The sequence below is a fragment of the Neofelis nebulosa genome, chromosome 1 (genome assembly GCF_028018385.1).
Source record: "Neofelis nebulosa isolate mNeoNeb1 chromosome 1, mNeoNeb1.pri, whole genome shotgun sequence".
NCBI lineage: Eukaryota > Metazoa > Chordata > Mammalia > Carnivora > Felidae > Neofelis > Neofelis nebulosa.
The window spans coordinates 5,907,049-5,931,428 of NC_080782.1; the positions used below are offsets into that span (position 1 = coordinate 5,907,049).

General features: G+C 42.4%; 1 protein-coding gene across 5 annotated transcripts in view; it reads left to right on the plus strand.

The window, feature by feature from the left end:
- ADCY2 (adenylate cyclase 2) overlaps nt 1-24,380 on the plus strand; it is a 418,010-nt gene that overhangs the window by 287,148 nt on the left and 106,482 nt on the right. For all 5 annotated transcript variants that reach the window (XM_058715319.1, XM_058715313.1, XM_058715293.1 and 2 more), the window contains 7 exons: nt 582-693; nt 6,274-6,401; nt 11,945-12,103; nt 12,947-13,079; nt 14,458-14,631; nt 17,149-17,192; nt 20,709-20,789. In XM_058715319.1, coding sequence (XP_058571302.1) covers nt 582-693; nt 6,274-6,401; nt 11,945-12,103; nt 12,947-13,079; nt 14,458-14,631; nt 17,149-17,192; nt 20,709-20,789 — 831 coding nt within the window. The remainder of the gene's footprint in view (nt 1-581; nt 694-6,273; nt 6,402-11,944; nt 12,104-12,946; nt 13,080-14,457; nt 14,632-17,148; nt 17,193-20,708; nt 20,790-24,380) is intronic.

Consider the following 24,380-nt stretch of genomic DNA (forward strand, 5'->3'; position numbering starts at 1 on the left):
AACATCAACAAAATGTTTCTCTCTGTTAATACATACTAGCTCTTTACTCCCTAATGATGATGATAATCATGTTAATAATAATGAGGAGGAGAGGAATTTATAGATATGAGGGTCACAGCTATCCGTTGCTTCCCAAATCCTGAATCTCAAACTGCCAGCAGGAATTTTAGACTTCTTTCTCAGGCCCTTATACGAGCAAACAGAAGCATACTCCATTGATAATCTGAATCAGGCCAGTGTAATGAACTCTCAGGGCGAACACCTCGTGAACCAGGGAGGGAGGGTGGGACTGGCCATGAAGGAATAAAGGTGATCAGTCCGAATGGACTAGAATGGACAAAGTGTGCCATGTGACTTTTTCTTCTCCCATTTTAATTGTAAAAACTCAGCATCAAAGAAAACATTTTTAATGGGAAAGTTTGGCAAAATGTGTATGAATTTCCTATCTGGGGAGATGCCATTTTTCTTGTAAAATATAAATATAGATGTTAAATAAAGCTATATACTGTTTTAATGGACAAAAGTATCATTACTTCTTAACAAGTATGAACCTGCACACGCTGCCCCCCTTCCTCCCACAGTATCCTGTACGCAGACATCGTTGGCTTCACCCGGTTGGCCAGTGACTGCTCCCCAGGAGAACTGGTCCACATGCTGAACGAGCTGTTTGGAAAGTTCGATCAAATTGCAAAGGTGAGTGTTAGTGAGTCCCTTCCACTTGGAGGATTTATAAAATCTTGGCTCACTTTTTCTCTGGTCCCTTGTCAACCTTTGGCTTTTGCGTAAAGCACTATTTAGGAATGGTGTTTATATACATTCATTGGGTATACTTGCCATTGGGCCCTGATGAGCCTCGGCCCTTTCTTGGGGATGAGAAACGTTGTAGCACAGAATTAGCAGGTTTGCGTCTATATTTAAAACTTCTGCTTATACAGAACTCAACACACATATAGTAAATGTGTTCAAGATGGTAAGATTTAAGATGCACATCACTCTGCCCGGTGCTGTTCTAGGCATCTCTTTTTAGGCATTTCGATGTCAGGAGTTGGAAACGTGATTGCCTCTCATCCAGTTGTAACCCGTCCAGTTGTAATTCATGTAGCCAGCCCTCTGGAAGAACCCCTAGAATAAATAGGATGCCTATTTTCCACCTAAGCCCTTTATTTACTGTTGTTTCACTCATATCCATTAACCCGTGTGCCCCTTGAACAGAAATGTAAGTTCACTATTTGCCATTCATTTGCTCGTGGATGGGAAATTTCACCAAGAGGAAATGGCGACAGGTAATCTGAAATCCACACTACAACTCGCGTATCTGCTGGAACCATTAGGGTTCCTTGTGGGAAGAGCGATAAACACTTTTTTCTTCCTTGCTAGCCCTTTACTTCCATCTCATAACACATTACTGGTCAGCCTCATTCTCTCTTGGAATTGTTTCCAGCAAAAAAGACTTCATTATGCTTATTGAAATGAATTATTTATAGAGGGAAGACAGAATTGGTCCCAAATTTAGTTCGCTGCAAGAGTCACCTCACTTTTAAACCATACAGAACATTCCACCCAAGCCTCTTTGGAATAAATGTGGCGTGTTGATGTTCACAGAGTCACTCTTGGGTCAGGCTCCCCAGGAGATGCCTTATGCTGCCTGCCTGGCCATGGTGGATCTCCCTGGGGATTTTAAAAAATCAGAGTGTAGCACTGCTTTCTTCCTTTACCAAACCAAAGGAAAAAGTTGAGTTTTTTTGGATACTTATTTTTTTTTTATAAACTTTTTTATGTTTACTCATTTTTCAGAGAGAGACACAGCACAAGCAGGGGAGGAGCAGAGAGAGAGGGAGACACAGAATCCCAAGCAGGCTCCAGGCCCCGAGCTGTCCACACAGAGCCCAATGCGGGGCTCGAATCCATGAGATCATGACCTGAGCCAAAGTCGGACGCTTAACCAGCCAAGCCACCCAGGCACCCCTGGATGCCCATTTTTTAGAAGATTGTTTAAAACATAAATAATGTCTTAAAAGTTTGAATTCATAAAAGATCATTTTTGTCACATTAGGAAGAAACATGCCAGTCTGGGTGGGTGATAACATTACTCCAGTGTTAACATGGCGTTCTTCCTCTGTGCAAGTCTCAGTGTCAGTATCTCCCCTTTTTATAAGGACACCAATCGTAGTGGATTAGCGGCCCACCCAACTCCTGTAATGCCTCCTCTTAATTAGTTTTATCTGTAATGAGGTCAAGTTCAGAGGTACCAGGTGTTAGAACTTCAACATACGAATTTAGGGAAGACAAAACTCATTGCTCATAACAGAAGTACTTACTGTGACTTCCTGTTCCTCTCTGATGATTTTAACAAAGGAATGTCCAGGCAATACCAGGGTACAGCCTAGGATGGCTTGGTGCATCCACTGTTGGTCACAGAGGGAGCATGTTTTGGGTACCAGTTCATGCCTCGTGGTTAAATAACTTGGAGGTGGCCAGCATCGTAAGCAAATGGCTCAATCAACTGAGTGAATTCTACATAAAGCACATAACTGAACTAAGGAACTCCAAATCATGGGTCATTCACTGTTACTTTTTAAAACATTTTAACCACTCTCTTGAGGTATAATTGACACACTACCCAAAACTATACATATTTAATATGTGACATGTAATGAGCCTGGGGATAAGCATACACCTGTGAAACCATCACCACAGTCTATGCCATTCACAACCCAACCACATACAAAAGTCTCCTTTTGTCCTCCTTATTTCTGATCGATGATGATGTGCTTAAAACACTTACCGTAAGTTCTGCCTTCTTAGCACAGGTTTAAGTTTACAGCCCAGTATCGTTAACTATAGACACCATGCTATACAGTAGATCCCTAGCACTTACTCATCTTATGTAACAAAACCTGTACCCTAGGCGCCTGGGTGGCTCGGTCGGTTGGGCGTCCGACTTCGGCTCAGGTCATGATCTCGTGGTCTGTGGGTTCGAGCCCCGCGTCGGGCTCTGGGCTGACAGCTCGGAGCCCGGAGCCTGCTTCGGATTCTGGGTCTCCCTCTCTCTCTGCCCCTACCCCGCTTGTGTGCTGTCTCTTTCTCTCAAAAATGAATAAATGGAAAAAAAAAATTAACAAAAACTGTGTACCCTATGACTGACACCACCCTATTTTCTCCTTCCCCTCGGCCCGGCAACCACCTTTCTCCTCTCTACTTTTGTGAACTTGACTATCCTAGATCCCTCATGCAAGTGAGATCATGCCCTATCTACCCTCTGGATATCCTAAATAAAGTCAGGCTTATTTCACTTAGCAAGATGAGTTAAAAGGCACATGAAAAGGACCAGACACAACGACTAATTTGGATTTATTCTTGGGATGCAAGGATGGTTCAACACACAAATCAATCAGCACGATAGACCACGTTAACAGAATGAAGGATAAAAATTACAGGATCATCTCAATAGATGCAGAAAATGCTCTTGATAAAATTAAACACCCTCTCATGATAAAAACTTAACTAGAGGCACCTGGGTGGCTCGGTCGGGATAAGCGTCTGACTCTTGACTTCAGCTCAGGACATGCTATCGTGGTTCGTGGGATTGAGCCACGCATCAGGCTCTGCACTGATAAGTGTGGAGCCTGCTTGGGATTCTCTCCCTCTCTCTCTCAGTCCCTCCCCAACTCATGCATGTTCTCCTTCTCTCAAACTAAATAAATAAACATTTTTAAAAAAAATCTCTTAACTAATAACGTACAGAAGAAACTCACCTCAACACAATAAAGCCACGTATGAAAGCCTGTGGCTAACTTTATACTCAATGGAGGAGAACTGATAGCTTTTCTTCCAAGATTGGGAACATGGCAAGGATGTCTGCTGTCACCACTTCTGTTCACCATAGTACCGGAAGTCCTGGCCAGACCAATTAGGCAAGAAAAAGAAATAAAAGGCACCCAAATCAGAAAGGAAGAAGTAAAATTATCTGTTTCCATTGTATGACCTTGTGTACAGGAAACCCTTAAATGTCCACAAAATCTGTTAGAGCTTATAGACGAGTTTGGTAAAGTTGCAGGATACAAAATCAGTGTACAAAAATGAGTTCCATTCCTTTATGCTGATAGTGAAGTGTCTGAGAAGGAAATGAAGAAAATAGTCCCGTTTACATTCGCATCAAAAAGAATAAAATACATAGGAATAAACTGAGCCATGCAGGTGGATGACCTGTACGCTGAAAACTATAAAACATGGAGGAAAAAAGAAATCTAAAATGACAGATAAATAGAATGACATTTCATGTTCAAGCGTTGGAAGAACTAATGTTGCTAAAACGTCCTTCCTTCCCACAGCATCTCCAGATTCAACGCAATTCCTATAAAAATCCCAGGGGCGTCTCTTACAGAAACAGGAAAACAATCTAAAATTCATATCGAACCACAAAAGACCCCAAAGAGCCAAAGCACTTTTAAGCAAGAAGAACAAAGCTGGAGGCATCACATTTCCTGTTTTCAAAATGTATTGTGAAGATACAGAATCCAAGCAGTAGGATACTGGCATTAAAAACAGACATACAGGGGGGCCTGGGTGGCTCAGTCGGTTGAGCATCTGACTTCAGCTCAGGTCATGATCTCACGCTTCGTGGGTTCGAGCCCCGCATCGGGCTCTGTGCTGGCAGCTCAGAGTCTGGAGCCTGCTTTGGATTCTGTGTCTCCCTCTCTCTCTGCCCCTCCCCTGCTTATGCTCTGTCTCTCTCTCAAAAAAAAAAAAAAATTAATTAAATAAATAAATAAATAAATAAATAAATAAGTCATTTAAAAAAAGATATGCAGCCCAATGGAAGAGAATCAAGAGCCCAGAAATAAATAAACAAACATATTTGATTAAACTTATCAAAGATAAGTTATATCTTATATATATATAAGATATATATATGTATGTATATATATATACATACATATATATATGTATATATATATGTAGTCAACTGAATATGCAGTCAACTGATCTTTGATAAGGATGCTAAGAATTCACTTTTATTAAACTTGGTGTTTTCAAGATTCAGGATACGTATTTAGGAAGTATGAGACAGAAGCCCTATTAATACATAATTGCTTGCCTTTTTATTACTTAATGATATTTGTAATCAGAAATTACCAAGCTCCATAGAAAAGTATGAAAATATGCCCTAACTTGTGCACTCTCTATCAGACAGGGAAAGAAATATGAAGAATCTTCAAGAAACCTAACACCTACTTGAGAACAAGAAAATGTTATGTTCGTTTTTTTTTATTTCAGATGTGTTCAGTTTATATGCAAGCCTGTGTTAGTGTTACGAAAGAAAAAAAAAACTGTGTTTGGCGTATCTTTCGGTTTTTGCTTCTTTTTTCTTTCCTTTTCTCTTTTCCTTAGTGGTGAGTCTGTAAAGTAACTAGAAAAGTTAGAAATGCATGTAGGATTAATGCATATGAATGAAGTTAATCTCAATATCATAATATGGAAACAACTGAGGCATGAAAAATAACGAGTCCAACTTTGTATCAAAAGTTTAACCTGAGGTCAGAATTACATTTGAAATTACTTGGCCATGTTGGATGGTAACTTTTTGTATTGTGGAGATGTTTATCAGAAGCTATATTCTGCAGGTAAGAATCTACTTCAGTTTTCAAATAAATGAAGGGGCACCTGGGTGGCTCAGTTGGGTAACTGACTTCGGCTCGGGGCATGATGTCACAGTTTGTGGGTTCGAGCCCCGCAATAGGCTCTGTGCTAACTCAGAGCCTGGAGCCTGCTTCAAATTCTGTGTCTCCCTCTCTTTCTGCCTCTCTCTCTCTCTCCCTCTCAAAAATAAACATTACAAATTTAAAAATAAAATAAAATAAAATAAAAACCATGAGTATAGTAGGAAATGACATGCGATTGTAATTCCAGTCAAGTTCCAGTCATCATTTACTTTCCTTGGAATATTTCACTTCACCGTCAGTATTTGGGATGTTTGGACTGAAGAGAATGATCTTATTATACTCTTCTGCTGCTGTTAATTGTAAATCATTCCAGAGCATTCTCTCTGCTTTCCTTTCCTTCCCCATTTCCTTTGTCTTCCTGCTTCGGCAAATGGCCATGGGGTGGCTCATTCTTGTTGGGTGATGAAGGGAAACCCAACCGCTGGTCATTTCTGTCCCCACAAACCCTGGTGACGGCCACGGCGTGTCAGTAGAAACAGCACCTGATGATATTCGGAAAGTCTAAACCAGATGTAAGCTCTGAGTGCAATTCTGTGATCTCTTCTTCCAGGAGAATGAGTGCATGAGAATAAAAATTTTGGGAGACTGCTACTACTGCGTGTCCGGACTCCCCATATCTCTCCCGAACCATGCCAAGAATTGTGTGAAAATGGGACTGGATATGTGTGAAGCCATAAAGTAAGTGTAATGCTCAGTAGGACCCTTTTTAACTGTTATAATACTCTCGAGTTAGAATGCTCACGACTGTTTCTGTTTTTCTCTCTACTGGGATTAAACACATTACTGTGCATTTAAATGTAAGTGCTCAGAGACTCAGTTATTGGTGTCTGAGTAACTGGGTCCAGAGTAAGACTTCTCCAAGTGTATTGTTACCACCAGCCTTAGCTGAGAGTAACACGAAGATAGATATCTATGGGCAGGGATGGTTTGGGTGGTTTCAAAAGTGACTTTTTTTTTTTTTTTCATTTAAATATCTGCTCTGAGCTTAAGTCTGTGCTCTTATCACGTGACAAAAATTTTCTTCTTTTTTTTTTAAGTTTTTATTTAAATTCTGGCTAGTTAGGGGTTTCTGGGTAGCTCAGTTGGCTAAGTGTCTCACTTCGGCTCAGGTCATGATCTCACGGTTCGTGGGTTCGAGCCCCGCATCAGGCTCTGTGCTGACAGCTCGGAGCCTAGAGCCTGTTTCGGATTCTGTGTCTCCCTCTCTCTCTGCCCCTCCCCTGCTCGTGTTCTGTCATCCTGTCTCTCTCTCTCAATGATAAATAAACGTTAAAAAATTTTTAATAAAAAATTTAATAAAATACTCTGGTTAGTTAACATACAGTGTAATGTTAGTTTCAGGTATACAATGTAGTGATTCAAATACTTTTATGTAAATAATTTCTGGCAAACAGTGTGGCTAAACTCAGGGTGTCAGGGAGAAAGTAGTTTTTATCACCAGACCACAATTAATATAAAAGTCTAGCCCAAAATTACTGGATCTAGTCAAAAATGCTCAGTTCTATTAATTTAATTTCAGTTTATAACCATAGTGTATGTTTTCATCATAATTTTAGAGAAAATTTACTTACATAAAATAATGTTATGGTGACAAATACCAGCTAAAAATGTGAGGTATAGAGTTAATTTTTTATACCAGTGCCATAATATGCTCTCATAATGCCTTTGGTAGAAGCCAGAATATTCTTCCAGATGGTAAAAGCTCTTGCTTGTTGTTTGTAGGATTGAAAGATTTTAGTTTATTGGGTTTTTTGATTGCCTATTTTGGTCGAGTGACTTTACCCCCTCCTCCACACATTTTCAGTCTAAACAGGACAGGAATTATGGTTGATGTTCCATCTCCTTGCCCCAGAGTAAATGGGGCTTTCAGTGGGAAAGCACCAAGTCAAGCAGTCACATGTTTGGCCATCGTATATACTAGTCATGTGATGAAATGGCCTGCAACGTTTGTGGGGGCTTTCCCAAGGCTCTCCAGGAATAAATACTGAAGCCCGCACTGCCTCCACTGAGTGTGGGAAGCCTCAGTTGTCCAGATCCCAAGCTTAGACCACTGTGGGCAGAACAGCGTTGGGAGACAGATGAATTAAGTGGAACTGAAGAAAGAACTGAAGAAGGATTAGTCTGCTTCACACCCAAAATCCATCGTGTGGGAATCACCTTGTTCTTCCTGCTTCTTCCCATAAGTAACTCATTTGTCTTCTCCGACATGAAAAGTATTTTTACTTTGTGCCCGTAGTAATTAACTATTTCGGACACCATTGGTCTAGACCATGTGAGTGAATCTAATCAGTAAAGCTAATAGGTTTTCTCAAATTTATAACCTGTCCCCGGAGGCAACCCCGGTGTTAGTTTTGAACACGGGATGAAATGGATTCTAGTGAAGGAAAGCATTTTTTTCTGGATTTCTTTTTCCAGTTGATGTGGAAAGACTTTGTAAAGGACAAATATACTTATTGTGTGCATGAGTAATATACTGGATTAAACAACCCACCCTTTTACTAAAATTTTACTTCTGCTTTTGAAGCAACTGTTTTCCAATTCTGCTATGTTTTCCTTACTCCAGCATGTTAAAGAGCTTCTCGGAGAAAGAATGTTTACATTCTGTGCATTCACATGTCACCAGTTCATCAGTAATTTTTTTCTGTTCTATTTTTTTATTGTGGTAAAATACACATAGCATAAATGTTGCCCTTTAACAAGTTGACGTGTACAATTCCATGGCATTAAGCACATTTAAAATGTGTGCAGCCATCACCACTATCTACTTCCAGGACTTTGTCGTCTCCCAAGCAGAAACTTCATACCCATTAAGCAAGAACTCCCCTTCCCCTCTCTTCCCAGCCCCTAGTAACTCCTTTTCTACTCTCTGTCTCTATGCATTTGCCTTTTCTAGATATTTTGTATGAGTGGAGTCACAATATTTATTGTTTAAGAGTATGGCTTACTTCACATAGTATCACATTTTCAGGGTTCATCCACGTTGCGGAATGTGTCACTACTTCATTCCTTTTATGGTGGCATAAGATCCCATTGTATGTATATATCACGTTTTATTTATCCATCCGTCATAGATGCATAAGTACTATCTCACACGTCCAGAATCTCAGTAATGTTAAAAGATTGGAGGAAACTTTCCAGAACTCTTGCTTATTAAACTAAATTTAAGCTTCAAATTAGGCGACGGTTGTGTGTCTCCGTGAGCTGCCACTCCTTGACCAAGAGCTTCCACATTGTCTCCCTGGTGTAGGTCATCTGTTCAGCTCATATGCATTTGACAAAATAATCAGTAATAGGTTATTTTGTTGCACTTACAATAAAGGGCAGGAAAAGAGAGGGCATCTCAGCAAATGTCAGGAATTATTTGTTCTTCTAAAATACAAGGGCAAATATTTCTCTTCCCACTTATTGAGCCATACGATGAGGATGAATGCAAGAATTCTAAGTTTTTAAGCTGGTGGACAGAAAGGGTACGCTTGAACATAGAATTCTGCCATATTTTCTCAGGTTTTTCCTAGGAACCAGCAACATGGATCAAAGAACATTTGTCTGTATTTTTCCTCCGTGTTTGGACCTCCGCACCTGTTCAACACCTCATTCTCTATTAGCCAAGCACCACAGGGAAGCACGTCAGCTGTGGTTTGGAATCTTCCCAAGGCTTAGAGAGATTTTTTTTTCCCTGTCATGAAAGTGTAAACTGTTTTTAATAAAAAAAAGTAATATGCAGAGCCCTGACTTTATAAGTGACTAGGGTTCCTCTGAAACGGAAGAGATGGTCTACTATAATTTTTTAAGTTTATTTATTTATTTTGAGACCAGGGGGCGGGGTACGGAGCATAAGCAGAGGAGGGGTAGAGAGAGGGAATCCCAGGCAGGCTCCATGCATGGGGCTGGAACTCACAAGCCATGAGATCATGACCTGAGCCAAAATCAAGTGTCTAACGCTAAACTGACTGAGCCATCCAGGCGCCCACATTGTCTACTATTGCAAGCTTTAAGCAACTATTTCAGTATTTTTCTATAGATCACCCAGGTTGCATCCAAATCCATTAAAACATTTGGTCAGTCAATTCATTTGAACCCTTGATCAACCCATTTTTCTAAAAAAGACATAAAGGCCATGGAGATGGTTTTAAAGAGCCAAATCTTTCACTAGTCAGTTCTGTCAAAGTGGCCAACCACAGAGTGCGTCATCGAGCCTCTTATTCCCTCGTGACTTTCTGCTGACCATATTTGATAAACGGAAATGCCATGTGGTTGGAACTGTTCTGTCTCAATAACAGAAAATCTTAAGAACAATTACAGGTTCTATGACAAACTTTTCAGGATCATTATCTCCCAAAGACAGAAACACAGTAAATCCTTCAGAAATGGCCAGTAATTCATCAATTACTAAACTTATACCAAGTGTCTATGTTGTACTAGACCCTGAATCCACTGATGGGTATACAAACCACTCAGACTAGGTCTGTGTCTCCATGGGCCTGATACTCTGAAAGCAGATGTGGACACAGACGGGGAGTTTCGACTATACTCAGAGAGGCTGGAGCACAGAGGTGGGGTTCCCACATCAACCCACAAGGAGAACGCAGAAGCCCTTCCCCAATGAGGTCGTGCCTAAGCTGCTCGTGGAAGGCCATGTGACATCTGCGCCCTGTCAGGAAAGAGAGGCTCAGGGCAGTGAGGAGCAGAACTTTCGAGGGACCACCTCGAGCAAAGGCCCAGAGCTACGGCCCATATGGTGCCCAGGCAGCCATACGCACCCATTGCTGATGGAGGATGGAGTGGGGGGGGGGGGGGGGTGAACGCAGCTCTCCAATGTCATGTGGAGGCTCTGGCCCATCATGTGGACGGAAGAGTTTGGATGAATTGCTGGTACCGAATAGGTTGTGATCTGTTTTGTGAAACAGAATGGGATTATAGGGAAAGAGAAAGGGAAGGGAAGAGAGGGGAGGGAGGGGAAGGAACAGTTTATTAGATTCTTCTTACGGGAAACCATTTCTTTTTATACTGCGGGTCCATTTCTTACCATTTTTAGCTTGTTCAAATGATGTCATTTTGTCACTGAAGCATGATATCCCGGCCTACATCATTTTGAGATGTTTATTTACTGTAGCCCACACCTGGTGACCTTCTCTCTGCTGGGTTGCAATCAACGTCATTGCTTCCTTCCACGTCTCCTCTGGGGTAGTTCTCTCCATGTACCGGGCACCTCTCCATACTTGCAGTAATATTTTAATTGATAAATGTATTTAGCTGGCAGAAATAAACAAGCATTTCCAGCTGCTATTAAAGGACGTTCTTCATTTGTCTCTGTAAAGGAGTTGCTAATAGGGTCCTAAAGTGTTTCTCAAATGATTTTTTTAAATTAGTTTTTAAAAATTTTTTAAATGTTTATTCAGTTTTTGAGAGAGAGAGAGAGAGAGAGAGAGCGCGCAGGGGAGGGGGCAGAGAGAAGGGAAAGCAGAATCTGAAGCAGGCTCCAGGCTCTGAGCTGTCAGCACAGAACCCGACACGCGGCTCGAACTTAGGAACCACAAGATCATGACCTGAGCCAAAGTGGAGGCTCAACCAACTGAGCCACCCAGGCACCCCTAAAGTTAGTTTCTTTTTAATGATACCTTATGCACCGTTAAAACTTTTATGGAGTTTTGTTGTTGTTGTTAAAGAATGTGCACGATTGAAGCACTTTGAAGTCATGGTTAGTTTGTTAAGAAATTCCTATTCAGGCTGAAGTCATTATTAGGCTTATTAAATAAGCCATATTGTCCCTTATCGACAGAAAATATTCATTGGAGGTGTACATTGTGCCGAGTGCTAGAATCCTATATGGCATCTCAGACCGTTTCTGATAATACGAGGCAATGTCACACGATCCTAGGGTGAAAATTCGGAGCAGGTGTCCACACGTGACAGGTGCCTGATACACATATTTGTTGAAAAAGTAGAAGCTACAGCCAAAAGGTTACATTAGTGCTGACAGTCTGGCCTGATGTGGCTGGAGAGCCACAGCTTGGGAGCTTTTGGTGTAGTCTGGGAGTAACCAGGAAGAAAACGCCCTTTCTCTTGGCTCAGAGCTGCAATCTTCTGCCCCGGGAAGAAGTCAGGACTGTATTTCCAGCAGTCTGAGAAATTCTGAGTAATAAAATGCCCAGAAAATTGCCCAAGAGTTACAGGAAGAAGACGATATCCCCGGATGGTGACGTTGCCTGCCTTCTCTTTAGGAAAGTGAGGGACGCCACCGGGGTGGATATCAACATGCGCGTCGGAGTGCATTCTGGGAACGTCCTCTGCGGCGTGATCGGTCTGCAGAAGTGGCAGTATGACGTATGGTCACATGACGTTACCTTAGCCAATCACATGGAAGCCGGAGGGGTTCCTGGGTAAGGCCGGACTGGATTTCTCTCTTCAGGCTGTGCGCATGATTAGAAATGAATGATCGGCAAGAGGTTAACGAGGGATTGACTGCTCATGTCTGACGGCTTCTGTTGCCTCCGTTAGTAGCATGTTATTCCTGCCCTAGTGATCTCCTACGTTAATCCGATAAACTTGAACTCTCAAGTGTCACTCAGTTCCACCACCCCATGACCCAAGGTCAAAAGACTCTGGATATCAGATCCTGAATTACTTTTATTTGCAAATTCGTAAATAGTACCCGAAGGGAAAGATGTTTTGTAACGCAGTGCAATGGCATTTCTCTTGACCAATGACCTCTGAAACCAGTACTATTGAAATGAGGACGAGGTAGCAGCTACCTGTGGCTAGAAGAGCATGTTTCAGACAAGAGGATTTTGATGCAAGTGCAATAATTTGGAGAAGCGTGGGAAGCATGGAACTAAGTCATCCATAGTTGTGTGTAGATCAGCATACTCCCGAGAATGCCTCTGGCATATGTTTCCAAAAATATCCTCACGCACAAAACTTCAATATGATCGAGTTTTATTGGCTGTAATTCACCACACCCACCGTGCAGGTTTCCGTAAATGCAGAGAAGCTCCAAATGTTAATGTCTCATGACCTCTGTGAGCATCTATCCAGAGCCCCATTTCATAAAATATAAACCTTACAGTCAATTTTACCAAGAACATACAGCCTTATACAATCTTTCCTTCACTGGGGCGGGAGGGTGGGGGGAGAAGGTATGATTCCTGACATCACAAGTAAACAGAAAAATCTTCATGTGTATCCATGTTTATCTTGATTATGGTTTTAAAATGGAATTTCAGACGTGTTCACATTTCTTCTGTCACCTTGGAACACTTGAATGGCGCTTATAAAGTGGAGGAAGGAGATGGGGATATCAGAGACCCATATTTAAAACAGCACCTGGTGAAAACCTACTTTGTAATCAACCCCAAGGTCAGTACTGTAAAGAGTCTATAATTAGCCTATGACTTCTGTGATTTAAAAGGGAAAAGGGCAAATTACTGATACAGGTAAGTGTTTTTAGTCGAGAATCAGTTTAATGTGCTACTAGTCTTTGCCTCTAAAATTACTGTAAATGCATGCGGCCATCTAATTATGGAACGTGTTTTATAATAAGTTAAAACATTAAAGAAAACATTGGGAAAAAATGTTTGTGTGATGAGATTACTGTCTATATGACAGGTTGTATGTGTTAGTCAGCGTTAGTCAATGTATAACTTAGTCCACGATGCTCCTGAAAGTCCCTCAGTGTGCCCACCCTGGCAGTTGGGAAATTACATAAAGACAGAAGGTTTTGCTCAGGAATTCGGATGATAAAAATCTAATGAGATGAAGCGGGATGAACATATAAGAAGAAGGAAAGGAAGAAATACCTAAAAGAGTGGCAACTAAATGTCACAGGTGCGTTCGTGTGAGTGCATGTATGTGCAGACAGGGTGAACTTGATGCGATAAAATCCTCCGTTACCTGGAAGACCGTCCAAGCCACCCAGAAAGAAAGTTACGAGCTGTCTCTTGTTCTGTTCGCACCAAGTGTCAGGCCAGAGCAAGGGCTTGGAGCTCTCATTTCTCACAGCCCTTCTCAAATTCCTGCCAAAAGAGTGTCACTGCTATTTGCAGACTAAGAATCTGCAGCTCCTAGGGGTTATGTGACTTCTCTTATGTCACACAGCCGGCTGGTAGGTGCAATATATCAGCAAGAAACAAAATCAGCAAGACCAAGTGTATGGATGTTCACTCGTGGTAACCTCCCTGAAACTCCAGGGTCCCCTTTGGGAAGACACTTGCAGCTAACTTGACAGTTGATTTGGAGACAGACGAGTGACAGTCAAGAAGACCTGTGGGGCGATAGGCAGAGGGAGGAATCAAATAAATAAATAAATGAATGTGTACAAAGAACATTGTGTTCAGGCAAAGAATACCAGAACACAGATGAGGAAGACCGTTTAGCATCATAAAACAGCCCCGATCTCTAACACCTGTCGCTTTAGGAAACCACAGTCACCAAGAAAAAGTTGAAACAGATCAGCCTATCTGGTTTAAGAATTTACTTTATAAAAAGGCCCATGAAAATGGCTTATTTTTTCCTAAGTTTAAATTACAGTTATCTTTTGCTATTTGGGGGAAAAAAAATCACTCAGCTCAAGCAGCTTGTAACACTGGGAACCAGTCACACTGAAGGAGTGAGGACAGAAGCCACGGGGAGTGAGGGGGTGATGTGGGAGGAATCGCTTAGTTGGGGCGAGGGGGCAGGAAGGAGAAGTTCTGCCCCTCTGGTATGCCAGGTGTAATGCTTTGTTTCTCACCCCAAGGGGGAACGACGGAGTCCTCACCTCTTCAGACCTCGCCACACCCTCGATGGAGCCAAGATGAGGGCTTCCGTCCGCATGACCCGGTACCTGGAGTCCTGGGGAGCAGCCAAGCCCTTTGCACACCTGCATCACCGAGATAGCATGACCACGGAGAACGGCAAGATCAGCACCACGGTGAGCTCTCCCTGTGTTCCAGAGCGCAGGCGCGTGCCAGACCCAAGCTAGTTTCCTAAACCAGAAGGCTGGGCATCTCCTGTCAGAATAACTGGTCTGCAGTGAAACAAGCCTAACCCCTTCTCCTCCTTGAAGAGAAGACCCCTTAGAAACAGCTGTCGAGGTGTGAATGAGTGCCAGGCTCACCTTGCTAAGGGTTTCAACCAGAGTGATTTTACATTATAACTCTGTAACCCAGGACCAGTTTGCTTACTTGTTATTTAACTCACTTATTAGCAACCAAATACAATTGAACTTTTTATGGTGGTATTTTGTTTGTTTGTTTGCTCTCAGGAAGTAAGAAAGCCTGCGCATCCTAATAAAAGAACAAATGAAGGCATCATGCCCTTGCGGTTTGAAACACAGCATCCAGACTGTCTTTTCATTGTGGAAATGTTCAAGCTGTGTCAGGGGCAGCGAACATTCTATTGTTGTAGTTCCTTATTTATGTCACTCCCAACTTCTAATAGATAACAAAGTGCCAAAGCGCTTTATAACAGGGACACTCTCAATAAGATGGCTGAAATGCAGAGAGAAAATAGAAAGACCCACAAGGGACCAGAAAACGGAAAATGATGAAGCACTTAGAATAATCGCAATGACGTTTGATTTTAAAATGATCTGTGAGTAAAATTTCACATACGATGGAGTTAATTGTACCAGGGATGCAGTTGAGGCAGAAAAGAAAATGGAATGTTACATAACCCTCAGGTTGTTAGGCAGCCGCGAACTTTCCCCATCTGCCCTGTGCTCCCTACTCCCAGCAGCTCAGAGTGACAACACCCAAGGCCCCCAGATCCACGTACTTGTTTTGACTTGGTTATATCTTTCCTCTCAACTTCCTTGGTGTTTTTTCCCAACTAACAAGTAAACGTGATCTGACAGAAGATCACACCCATCGGTCAACCAGGGAAACTGCCAGGACAGGTCCAAGAGCAGTTTCCAGTCTGTTGGGAAGCAAGAGACCCTAAGTCAGAAACCAGGCAACCAACAAGATCATTTCCGCTGCTGCTGAGGTCGATGATGATGAAAATGAAATGGAGATGTCATTGGGAAAGAGATGTCTTTGTGGCGACTCTTGGGGATGTCTCAGAGAAAGAGAGCAGTAAACTGGGGAGGAGGTGGAGAAGATCAATCCACTGGCCCCAACATAGTAATGAGTTGAAGTCTTCGGGGGGCAGAGAGGAGGCTGATGTGGCAGTTAGTTTCATCAACAGTAAGGAACAGAGGTCATCAAGGATGAGATGCACTGAGGCCATTGTGCGGAAACCGTTCTAAGTGTAGTGAGAAGTCATCAGAGGATCTTTAGCAAGGAAAGGGCATGGCATAATTAATGCTTTGGAGTAATAGACCAAGAGTTCAGGGCACCAGGGGAGAGCGATGCCCTGTTATGCTAAGGTTTTAGTTGCGGAAGGAATGAGAAGCAAGTTCAGGGTCTACAGTTCATGATACAGCTTGGCTGTATCCCTTACCCACTTTGACAAAGACCCCATGGTCATTCTTATTAATACATTCCAGGGTCAAACAGTATCATTGCCAAAAGTTATTTCTTTTATCTAATCCCCTCTGCAGAACACCACTGACTCCCGATTCAACATTGATAGAGCTGGTAAATAATGCATTATTTTACCTTATGTAATAAAACTTGGAGTTCAGTTATTTTTAAAAATATATATATATATACCGTACCTTTCCCTAGGCTACCTATGTTTCCTAATCTAATGCTGTAGATAAAGCAGCCAAGAAAAGTTTCTTTGGAGCCACTTGGAGCAGCTTTGTCTCAACTTTTATTTTAATTTCCACCACAAATGTATAAAAGGGGGTCTTCCGGGTTTTCGTAAGTCTACTGAACATTCGGCAGTGGGTCCCCCACTGATAAACCCTGACCAGTGTCTCTCTCCCAGTCCCTTTTCAGAAACTGCTGGCACACTCGGGTGTGGATTTCTTCTTTTCGATCAGTGAGTCATGCTGTTGCATAGTTCACTGAGGGCACCGTCTCTTGACAGCCCAGTTCGGGCATGACGCTTGACTGTACATTTTGTGGTGATGTGTGTGTTTTCAAGAACGTTTGAGTACCTGTCTGACGTCAGACTCCATTTTCACAGGATTGTAAGCTGTCTGCAGTAACTCTCACAGCAGTTGCCTGAGGCCCCTTGTGGGAAATCGTACCTGCAAATATCAGGATGTAAATTTTAAAGTTCCAGACAACAACTCTGATAGTTCTAACATCCAGAGTTTATAGATGACACCAACATTCCAAGTATAAACTGAGCTTTTAATCCTTTTCACATTCACAAAATCCTTTTCACATTTCACATTTCACATAAGCTATTCTTCTCCACAGGGGTAATTATTTGTTACCTAAATGATGCTTTCCATGATAAAAGAAGAAATAATGTTATAAATGATCATCACTGAAACATCATTCTTTAAAGCATGTTTTTGGAAACTAATAACTTTTTTTTTTTTTTTAAATAGGATGTGCCAATGGGTCAGCATAATTTTCAAAACCGTACCTTAAGGTATGTTATTTGTCCCACTTTTTGATTTTTAAAGGCTTGGGTTTTTTTTTTTTTTAAATATTTCTGAAAGTAATTATCATCAATTAGAGTAACTCTGAAGGCCACTTCTAAAAAGAGCAGCTGCTTGTGAAAAGCTCGATTTGATTGTTTTCAGCTTCTAAAAATGTAATTATTAATGTGACGTTACTAGGTCTAAAAGAGCGAAATGGAAAAAGGCACCTGGTAAATACCTTAGAACTTTAAATTGTTTTCCTTAAAAATGACTCTTCTTAACCTTAATATGTAGTAAAAAAAATGAATTTTCTTAAAATGAGTATGTTGCTTAAAATTACATTTTCGTATGTGTGGAATCTTGGAGATAAAAGCAAGAGAAATCCAACCTTTCTATAGTGAAAATAAGGCCTGCCCGACCTGCTCAAAAAAAAAAAAAGAAAAAAGGTTCACCCAAGTGTCCACAGGTCCCCTGTCGCCATCAACCACACAATCACAGTCACTAACTCTTTTTCATGTTCCTCTGGTTTTGGGGTTCAGTTTTTCACATCCATGTTGGTTGGGGGAGTTAAATATTTCTTATTGAAGTCATTAGGATAATTCATGAAAAGCCCAAAACTTAAGTCAGCCTTTCTTTCCCCACAGAGAAGTGCATTTATTCTGTAGAAAATGCATTATATCCAAGTAAAATTAAACACAATTAGATTGTTTCCTGCTACCTCCTTGCAAACAGTGACCTTATTCCAGAATCATCTCTGTGACTTTATTTGTCGGAATGAGCTCTAATTTGTATTTTGGGGGGAAGATTTGAAATTGTAATATTGAGATCTAATACTCAGAGTCCTATGTTATAAGGATATTGGGTTCTTGGGCTTTTGAAATATTCTTTAAGTGGCACGTGCCATATTAAAGAGAACTTGAGCTAATTTGGAAATATCATGGACCCCGTAAGATGCCCTGACAAGGCGTGACTCATCAAGCCAGTAAGATGCTAGTCCATCAGCGAGGAACTGTCCACGGAAATTTCTTAGGCGTCTTCACTTGAGAGTCCGTATTCCTTCTGTGATCTGTCTCATCCTCCCTGCGGCTCTGCCTCAAGGGTCTGTTTACTGAAATCAAAGCAGGAAATCCCTCGTGCGGTGCCAATACGATGTGGGTGGGCAGTGGTTTCCGGGACGAGTGCTGTCTGGAAGACAATGATAATAAGCCATCCTTTGGATCGGGACCAGGCATACGGAGAATCTAATTTCATCCCTACAGCGTGACTCCAGCATAGACGCTGCTATGCCATTACCATTTGAGAAGGGAGGAAATAGAGGCGAGCGGGGTTAGGAGCATGCCCGGAGCTACACGGCTGGAAGAGGCGAGGCCCAGATTTGTGACCCCAAACTCTGCGCTCCCCACCGCTCTTCTATCACGCCTGCCTTGCTAGGAGCCTCTTCCATGTTGACTCTACTTTCCTCTGTGGTGGTTGGATCTTTGGTGGCCCCAGGGCCTCACAGAGAGCTCCACTTCCAAATCGGACTCAACTAGGCTGTCTTCACGTGTCCCGGCTTCCTGAAGTGGCCTATGTCATAAAATCTCTCTGTGCCTTCAGCCTGGCTACTGAGTCGGCATCACCTGGTGTTGAACGTTATCTGAGATCACACTCTATCCTCAGATACAGTAGCCACGGCACGGACTGGGTCAGTTGGGGAAAGAGCTCAGAGGAAAGGATGGAGGGAAATTGGAAAGCAGGGAGGGGGGCAGTGACAGAACACAAGACTGGAGAGTCAGAAATGCCTGAAGTCTGGGAAACAAAGCCTTAGCTGGCAAACTAAGAGCTCCTGCTGGTAGATTCTCACCTCCAGGGGTATCCTATCATTTGCCATAGCAGAGATCACAGAATCACAGAGATAAGGAAACTATGTGTTAAGAATTATTATCCAGGTAACCAGTAAATACAGAGGATTGTGTAATAATATGCATTTATCGGCTACGTCATGTGCTACCTTTATAGCATTGAGTGCCGCACATTATGTAAACGAATCCTAAAACAGATCCACAGAGGCAGTGCTGTTGTTAGCCCCGGGCGTAGCATTGAACGATGACATTTTCCTGTGAGTCTCCAGGTACCTCCACTATTCTTCGATTCAGTGAGACTTTGTGATAAAGAACAGACACCAAATTGAAGTCCGCAAAGTCAAGCCTAAGCATAGCGCTGCTAAAAAGAAAACTGAAGGCAGCTCCTTGCCCGGAAGCGAGAATGAACCATCCTAGATGATTGCTAAGTATCTTGCTCTTTAAAAAAGAAGGGTAAAAATTAATTTGCCTTCTTCAACAGCTTAGAATCTGGCATGCTAAGACCTCTTCGTTTGCTCCTGTCTGGGATCAGATCGCCTCCTATCATTCTGCTCTTGGAGCAGGGATGCCCTGGGCCTGTTTAAAAAAGGCAGGACCTGAGGGCACCAACCCACAAACAGGGATGGGTTGGGAAGGCCCATCCGTCTCGTCCATGATACTTTCATGAGATTTAATTACCGCTAGCCGTGACATTGAATACGTAACGCTATTCTTGTCTGAAATCAGAGGAGTTACTGTTCTTCCAGAATAGAAGGCCCATCCGATGAGTTTTTTAACCCACCAGAGCACAGAGAAGCCTAGTGCTGTCTCCACTTTGGACGAGGTGGCTTGATGATGTGGTGCACAGGCTGGGTCAGGCCAGTTTGGTGACGCTCCCCTGTGCTTTCACTCGGTACCACGGCTGTTTAACTTTTAGAAAATAGGGATTATTTTGGTTTTCTCCTTTATATCATTCTTATGCTAATGGTCAGATTAACTCAGAGAACACATTCTTTTGACTTAATGTATTTACAAGGCATCCTTTATTATGGCTGAAGATTATTTTCTTCTTTTTTTTTTTTTAAAGATTATTTTCTTCTAAGACCAAGTGAGTGTCTGCAGATATATGTGGGGTTTTCCCCATGAACTGTGATTTGAATACTGAGAAAGATTTACATGCATACAATTAAGTTTTGATATGCCTCGAGGAAGACTGTACTTCTGCAAATTTTTGAAAACTGACCAAGGGAAACATGAACAAGGCATAGCTTTTTTTCTTTTTTTTTTTTCTTCAACCAGACCAGATTTTTACAGGGGAATTTCCAAAACCAGGGTGTTCTGTCATAAAATAAAGTTTACAAAGGCAACACGTCAAGGGCTAATGCATCTCCTAGGACAGAAAGTTCTTTTATCGTAAACACCAAGTACATATCTTTCAGCGTGGCTTTTTAACGCCTGGTATCGTTTCGCTGTAAGTGAATAGTGAGGCAACATTTATTGCACCAAAAAACTCTAGTCAGTTCGCTCAATCGGCAGAGTGGCTCAGTGTTAATAGAGTAAAGGCTGCTCATAGACTCTTGTTTCATTTTGCCTTTTTTTGAATTCAATGGGCAGAACGAAAGAGAGGTTTTGGCATCACAGAAATATGGACTTAGTATTCGGTTTCGTCATAATCTCTATCATAATATTTCCCTTTTCACGTAGAACCAAGTCGCAAAAGAAGAGATTTGAGGAAGAGTTAAATGAAAGGATGATTCAAGCAATTGATGGAATTAATGCACAAAAGTGAGTACTTCTCAACCTTAAATTATCACACGTTTTTTATTTCAAACCCTAGTATGTGGAAATCATGTCACGCCTTCCAAGAATTTTACCTGAAACTCTGTAATACTTACCATGACAAAGCCATTCCTTTAGAGGCTTTCATTTCACCTCAGTTGTCCTTAATAACAGCTTCCGTCAATTAGAAAAATTTTAATCCCTCCCCAAGAAATCCTCTCCAAGTAGATTACTGATAAACAACATGAGATGTAAACACAGAAAAATCAGAGCGAAATATGGTCAGTAAGTAAGATTTTTTAAAGACCGATAGGAATGCCCTATGGGAAAATCTGAGTTGGATTATGTATCTATTGAAAATGCATTTATTCCACTGAAAAATCAGGGACCGTGGAAGTACCTGCGTTCTCCGTTGTCGAAGAGAGGTTTTGAGCATTAGAATCTGAATTTGTGGCAGCAGTGGGAAGATGAAGGGTTCTTTGGGGGACAATATGGCGTTCAGTCTGTGAAGTCTGTGAGTTGCCAGTGTAGTTTTAAATGGTCCAGGAGACAGATGCAGGGGAACCATGTAAAGAAGGTGGCACCTTTCGCAGCCTGGACACAATAACTACATTCATTGGCCTTGAAATTCTCCGTGGGTCCATGTGGCATGGCTGAATTCCTGGAGGGCAAAAGATGGGTGACAGTATGGTGCCTGGTACCCATTAGACGCTGAGTAAAAGCGTTTTTAATGTAAATTGTAGCAAGCACATCCATAGGTCCAAATGAAAAGACATAATGGAAAACTTCCCACGATTTTTATCATGAAAGTTGATTCATGAAAAGTACGAATGGTTTTCACCTAAACTCCCTGCTTCCAGAATTACGTTACACAGCTTTAAAAACTGTGTGCCTTTTCTAGATTGTTCCTTATAAGCATTCGTTTTAGAATATTTACACAGCTTATGAAGGACTGTCATGAGTGTATATGTATGTGTACATAGGGTGTGTGTGTGTGTGATTGCAGAGATAATAAAGTTATCTTGATTGTACTAGAGCTATAATTCACATATGCTAACGTGTTCAATTAACACGTGTCTGGAGCCCCTCATTGTGCTCCAAATAGAGAAAGCCTCCCCCCCCCCCCCCGCCCCGTCTTGGAGCACTCAGGACACGCCAGCAATGCCCAGACAAATGCTCTGCTCTGCCTGGCACCAACAGCAGTATAAAAGTCAGCCTCAATTCTGCCCCAATCGAAACCTCAACACATCACGAACCGAGAAACATGATGACCTGGAATCTGGCAGCTAAAACCCAGGGTGGAGCCTGATGACGTGTGATATGGGTGGAAGGATATATTCGTTCAACCAGAGGAAACCGCACCTACTACTCTGTGACCCACCAGAAGAAAACACAACGTCGGAAGAAAGAGAACACCTTGTTCCTGACCACGTTTAGCCCATGACTGTAATCACAGTAATAATAGAAAACCCACGTCTAAAACGAGCCTCAGCATGTCTTCCCACAGGACCCGTACCTTCTTAAACTACCTTTGTGTCCACCTTTTAGAGTGTTCCTACTGAAGGAATCATTAGGTAGTATAATCGTTGGCTTGGCTTTGTTTTTGTCGAGGTGGCCTTCAGATTGTCTGTTTGTACTGTATCATTTCGTATTCAAATACATGCGGAGCGACCGCCTTCATGTTTTAACGTAGGTTTATTCTAAGGTGATGTTTGATGTTGGTGTAACTGCTTGTGTTGTAATTTTCCCAACATATTTCAGAAGCGAAATAGGGAGAAATGTCCTGCTGTACTCAAAAGCCAAAAGGGAAGTGTTTAAATGGAAGCTGCTTTGCATATATTTTTTAACGAGACTCATTCCCATTCTGTTAGACCTTATTCATCACCTGCTCTCGTGCCTTCGTATGATGGTCTTCTGTCTTTGAACTTCCACTTGAGGATTCCACAGAGACCCCAGACTTGACGTACCATTCTGTCATTTTCTGCAGTGGGCAGGAAACCGTGATTTATATGCAGATTTTCATGTATTCATTCATTTACTCATTTATCAAGCATTTTGTTAAGGGCTGGGCAGTGTCAGCATGTGCTTGACATCCAGGACACAAGGCGCAGTGTCCCCTCGCAAAGCCCTAAGGGAGAGAAGTCACCGCACACGTGCTCAGGGCGGAGGTGCGAGAGATTTGACTTAGTCTGGAAGGCGAGGTGACAAGAAGAAAGCATGATTGATAGTTCTGCACAGAGGAGACTTGCCAGAAGCTTCTCTCAGAGCCTCATTGTGGGAAAAGGGAGGCCTCATGGTCAAAGGTGCCCAGGCCATCCCCTCTAGGGGCATTTTCTCTAGAGGAGGTGGGCTTTCCTGTAAGACTAACTTTAATAAAGGGGCATTCATTCTATATGGTTATCTTGAGGATGGGACTGCCATGCCAGGTTCTCCCAAATTTGTTTTTTTTTTCTTTTTTTTTTCTTTTTTTTTTTTTAATGTTTATTTATTCTTGAGAGAGAGAGACAGAGACATAGAGAGACAGAGCACAAGCAAGGGAGGGGCAGAGAGAGAGGGAGACACAGAATCCAAAGCAGGCTTCAGGCTCCAAGCTGTCAGCACAGAGCCTGACGCGGGGCTCGAACTCACAAACTGTGAGATCACGACCTGAGCCGAAGTCGGACGCTTAACCCACTTAGGCCATTCAGGCACCCCTTGGTTTTTTGGTTTTTTGGTTTTTTGGTTTTTTTTTTTTTAAGCAAAAACAGAAAGAAGTAATGTGAAAAGTTCTAAGAGGGAAAGACCGTGGCCTTCGTGCTGAAGGAAACGAGCTGGAGGGTTCATGAAGAGCTTGTGCGCCAAGTTTAAATATGTGCGGTGGGCGGAGTTGATGTGCCAGCGTAGGACAGACAGACCAGAGCATCTCAGACCGCAGGGCTGAGGCAGGCTGGGCCCCCCACACTGAGACACCACCTGTCCAGCAGCATTTATCTCAGCCTGGGTTCTGTAGACCATCTTTCCCCAGTGCCACGGACCTTAGTACACCGTTCAGGCCACCGAAGCCTTCAGTTTCAATACTGCCTGGAGAGGTGTTGTAGAGCACCCGGGCTGCCGTGACAGAGTAGCACGGACGGCGGTGGGGGACTGAAACAGCAGACATTTACTGCTCACAGTTCTGGAGGCTGGAGGTCCAAGATCAGGGTGCCGGTGTGGTCGCGTTCTGGTGAGAGTTAACCCCTCGGTTTGCAGAAGGTTACCTTCTGGCTGTGTTCACATGGCCTCTTCCTGAGGCTGTGCAGGGAAAGAGAGAGAACTCTCTGATGTCTCTTTTTATAAGGACGTTAATTCTTTCCCATCAGGGCCCCACCCTTATTCAGGCCACGTTGATGGAACATTGATTACCTCCATAGAGGCCTCATCTCCAGATACAGCCGCACTTCAGGTTAGGCCTTCAACATGCAAATTGGGGGGAAATAGAAACCTCCAGTCATCACCATAGGAAAGGGGTCCTCTCTCTATTTTATAGTGGCCTCTTTGCCGTGAGAACCTACATGCTTACGTGCCAGAAGAATTCTGGGTAAGGATGTACGTGTACTGAGTCCCCTCATTCAAGTCAGG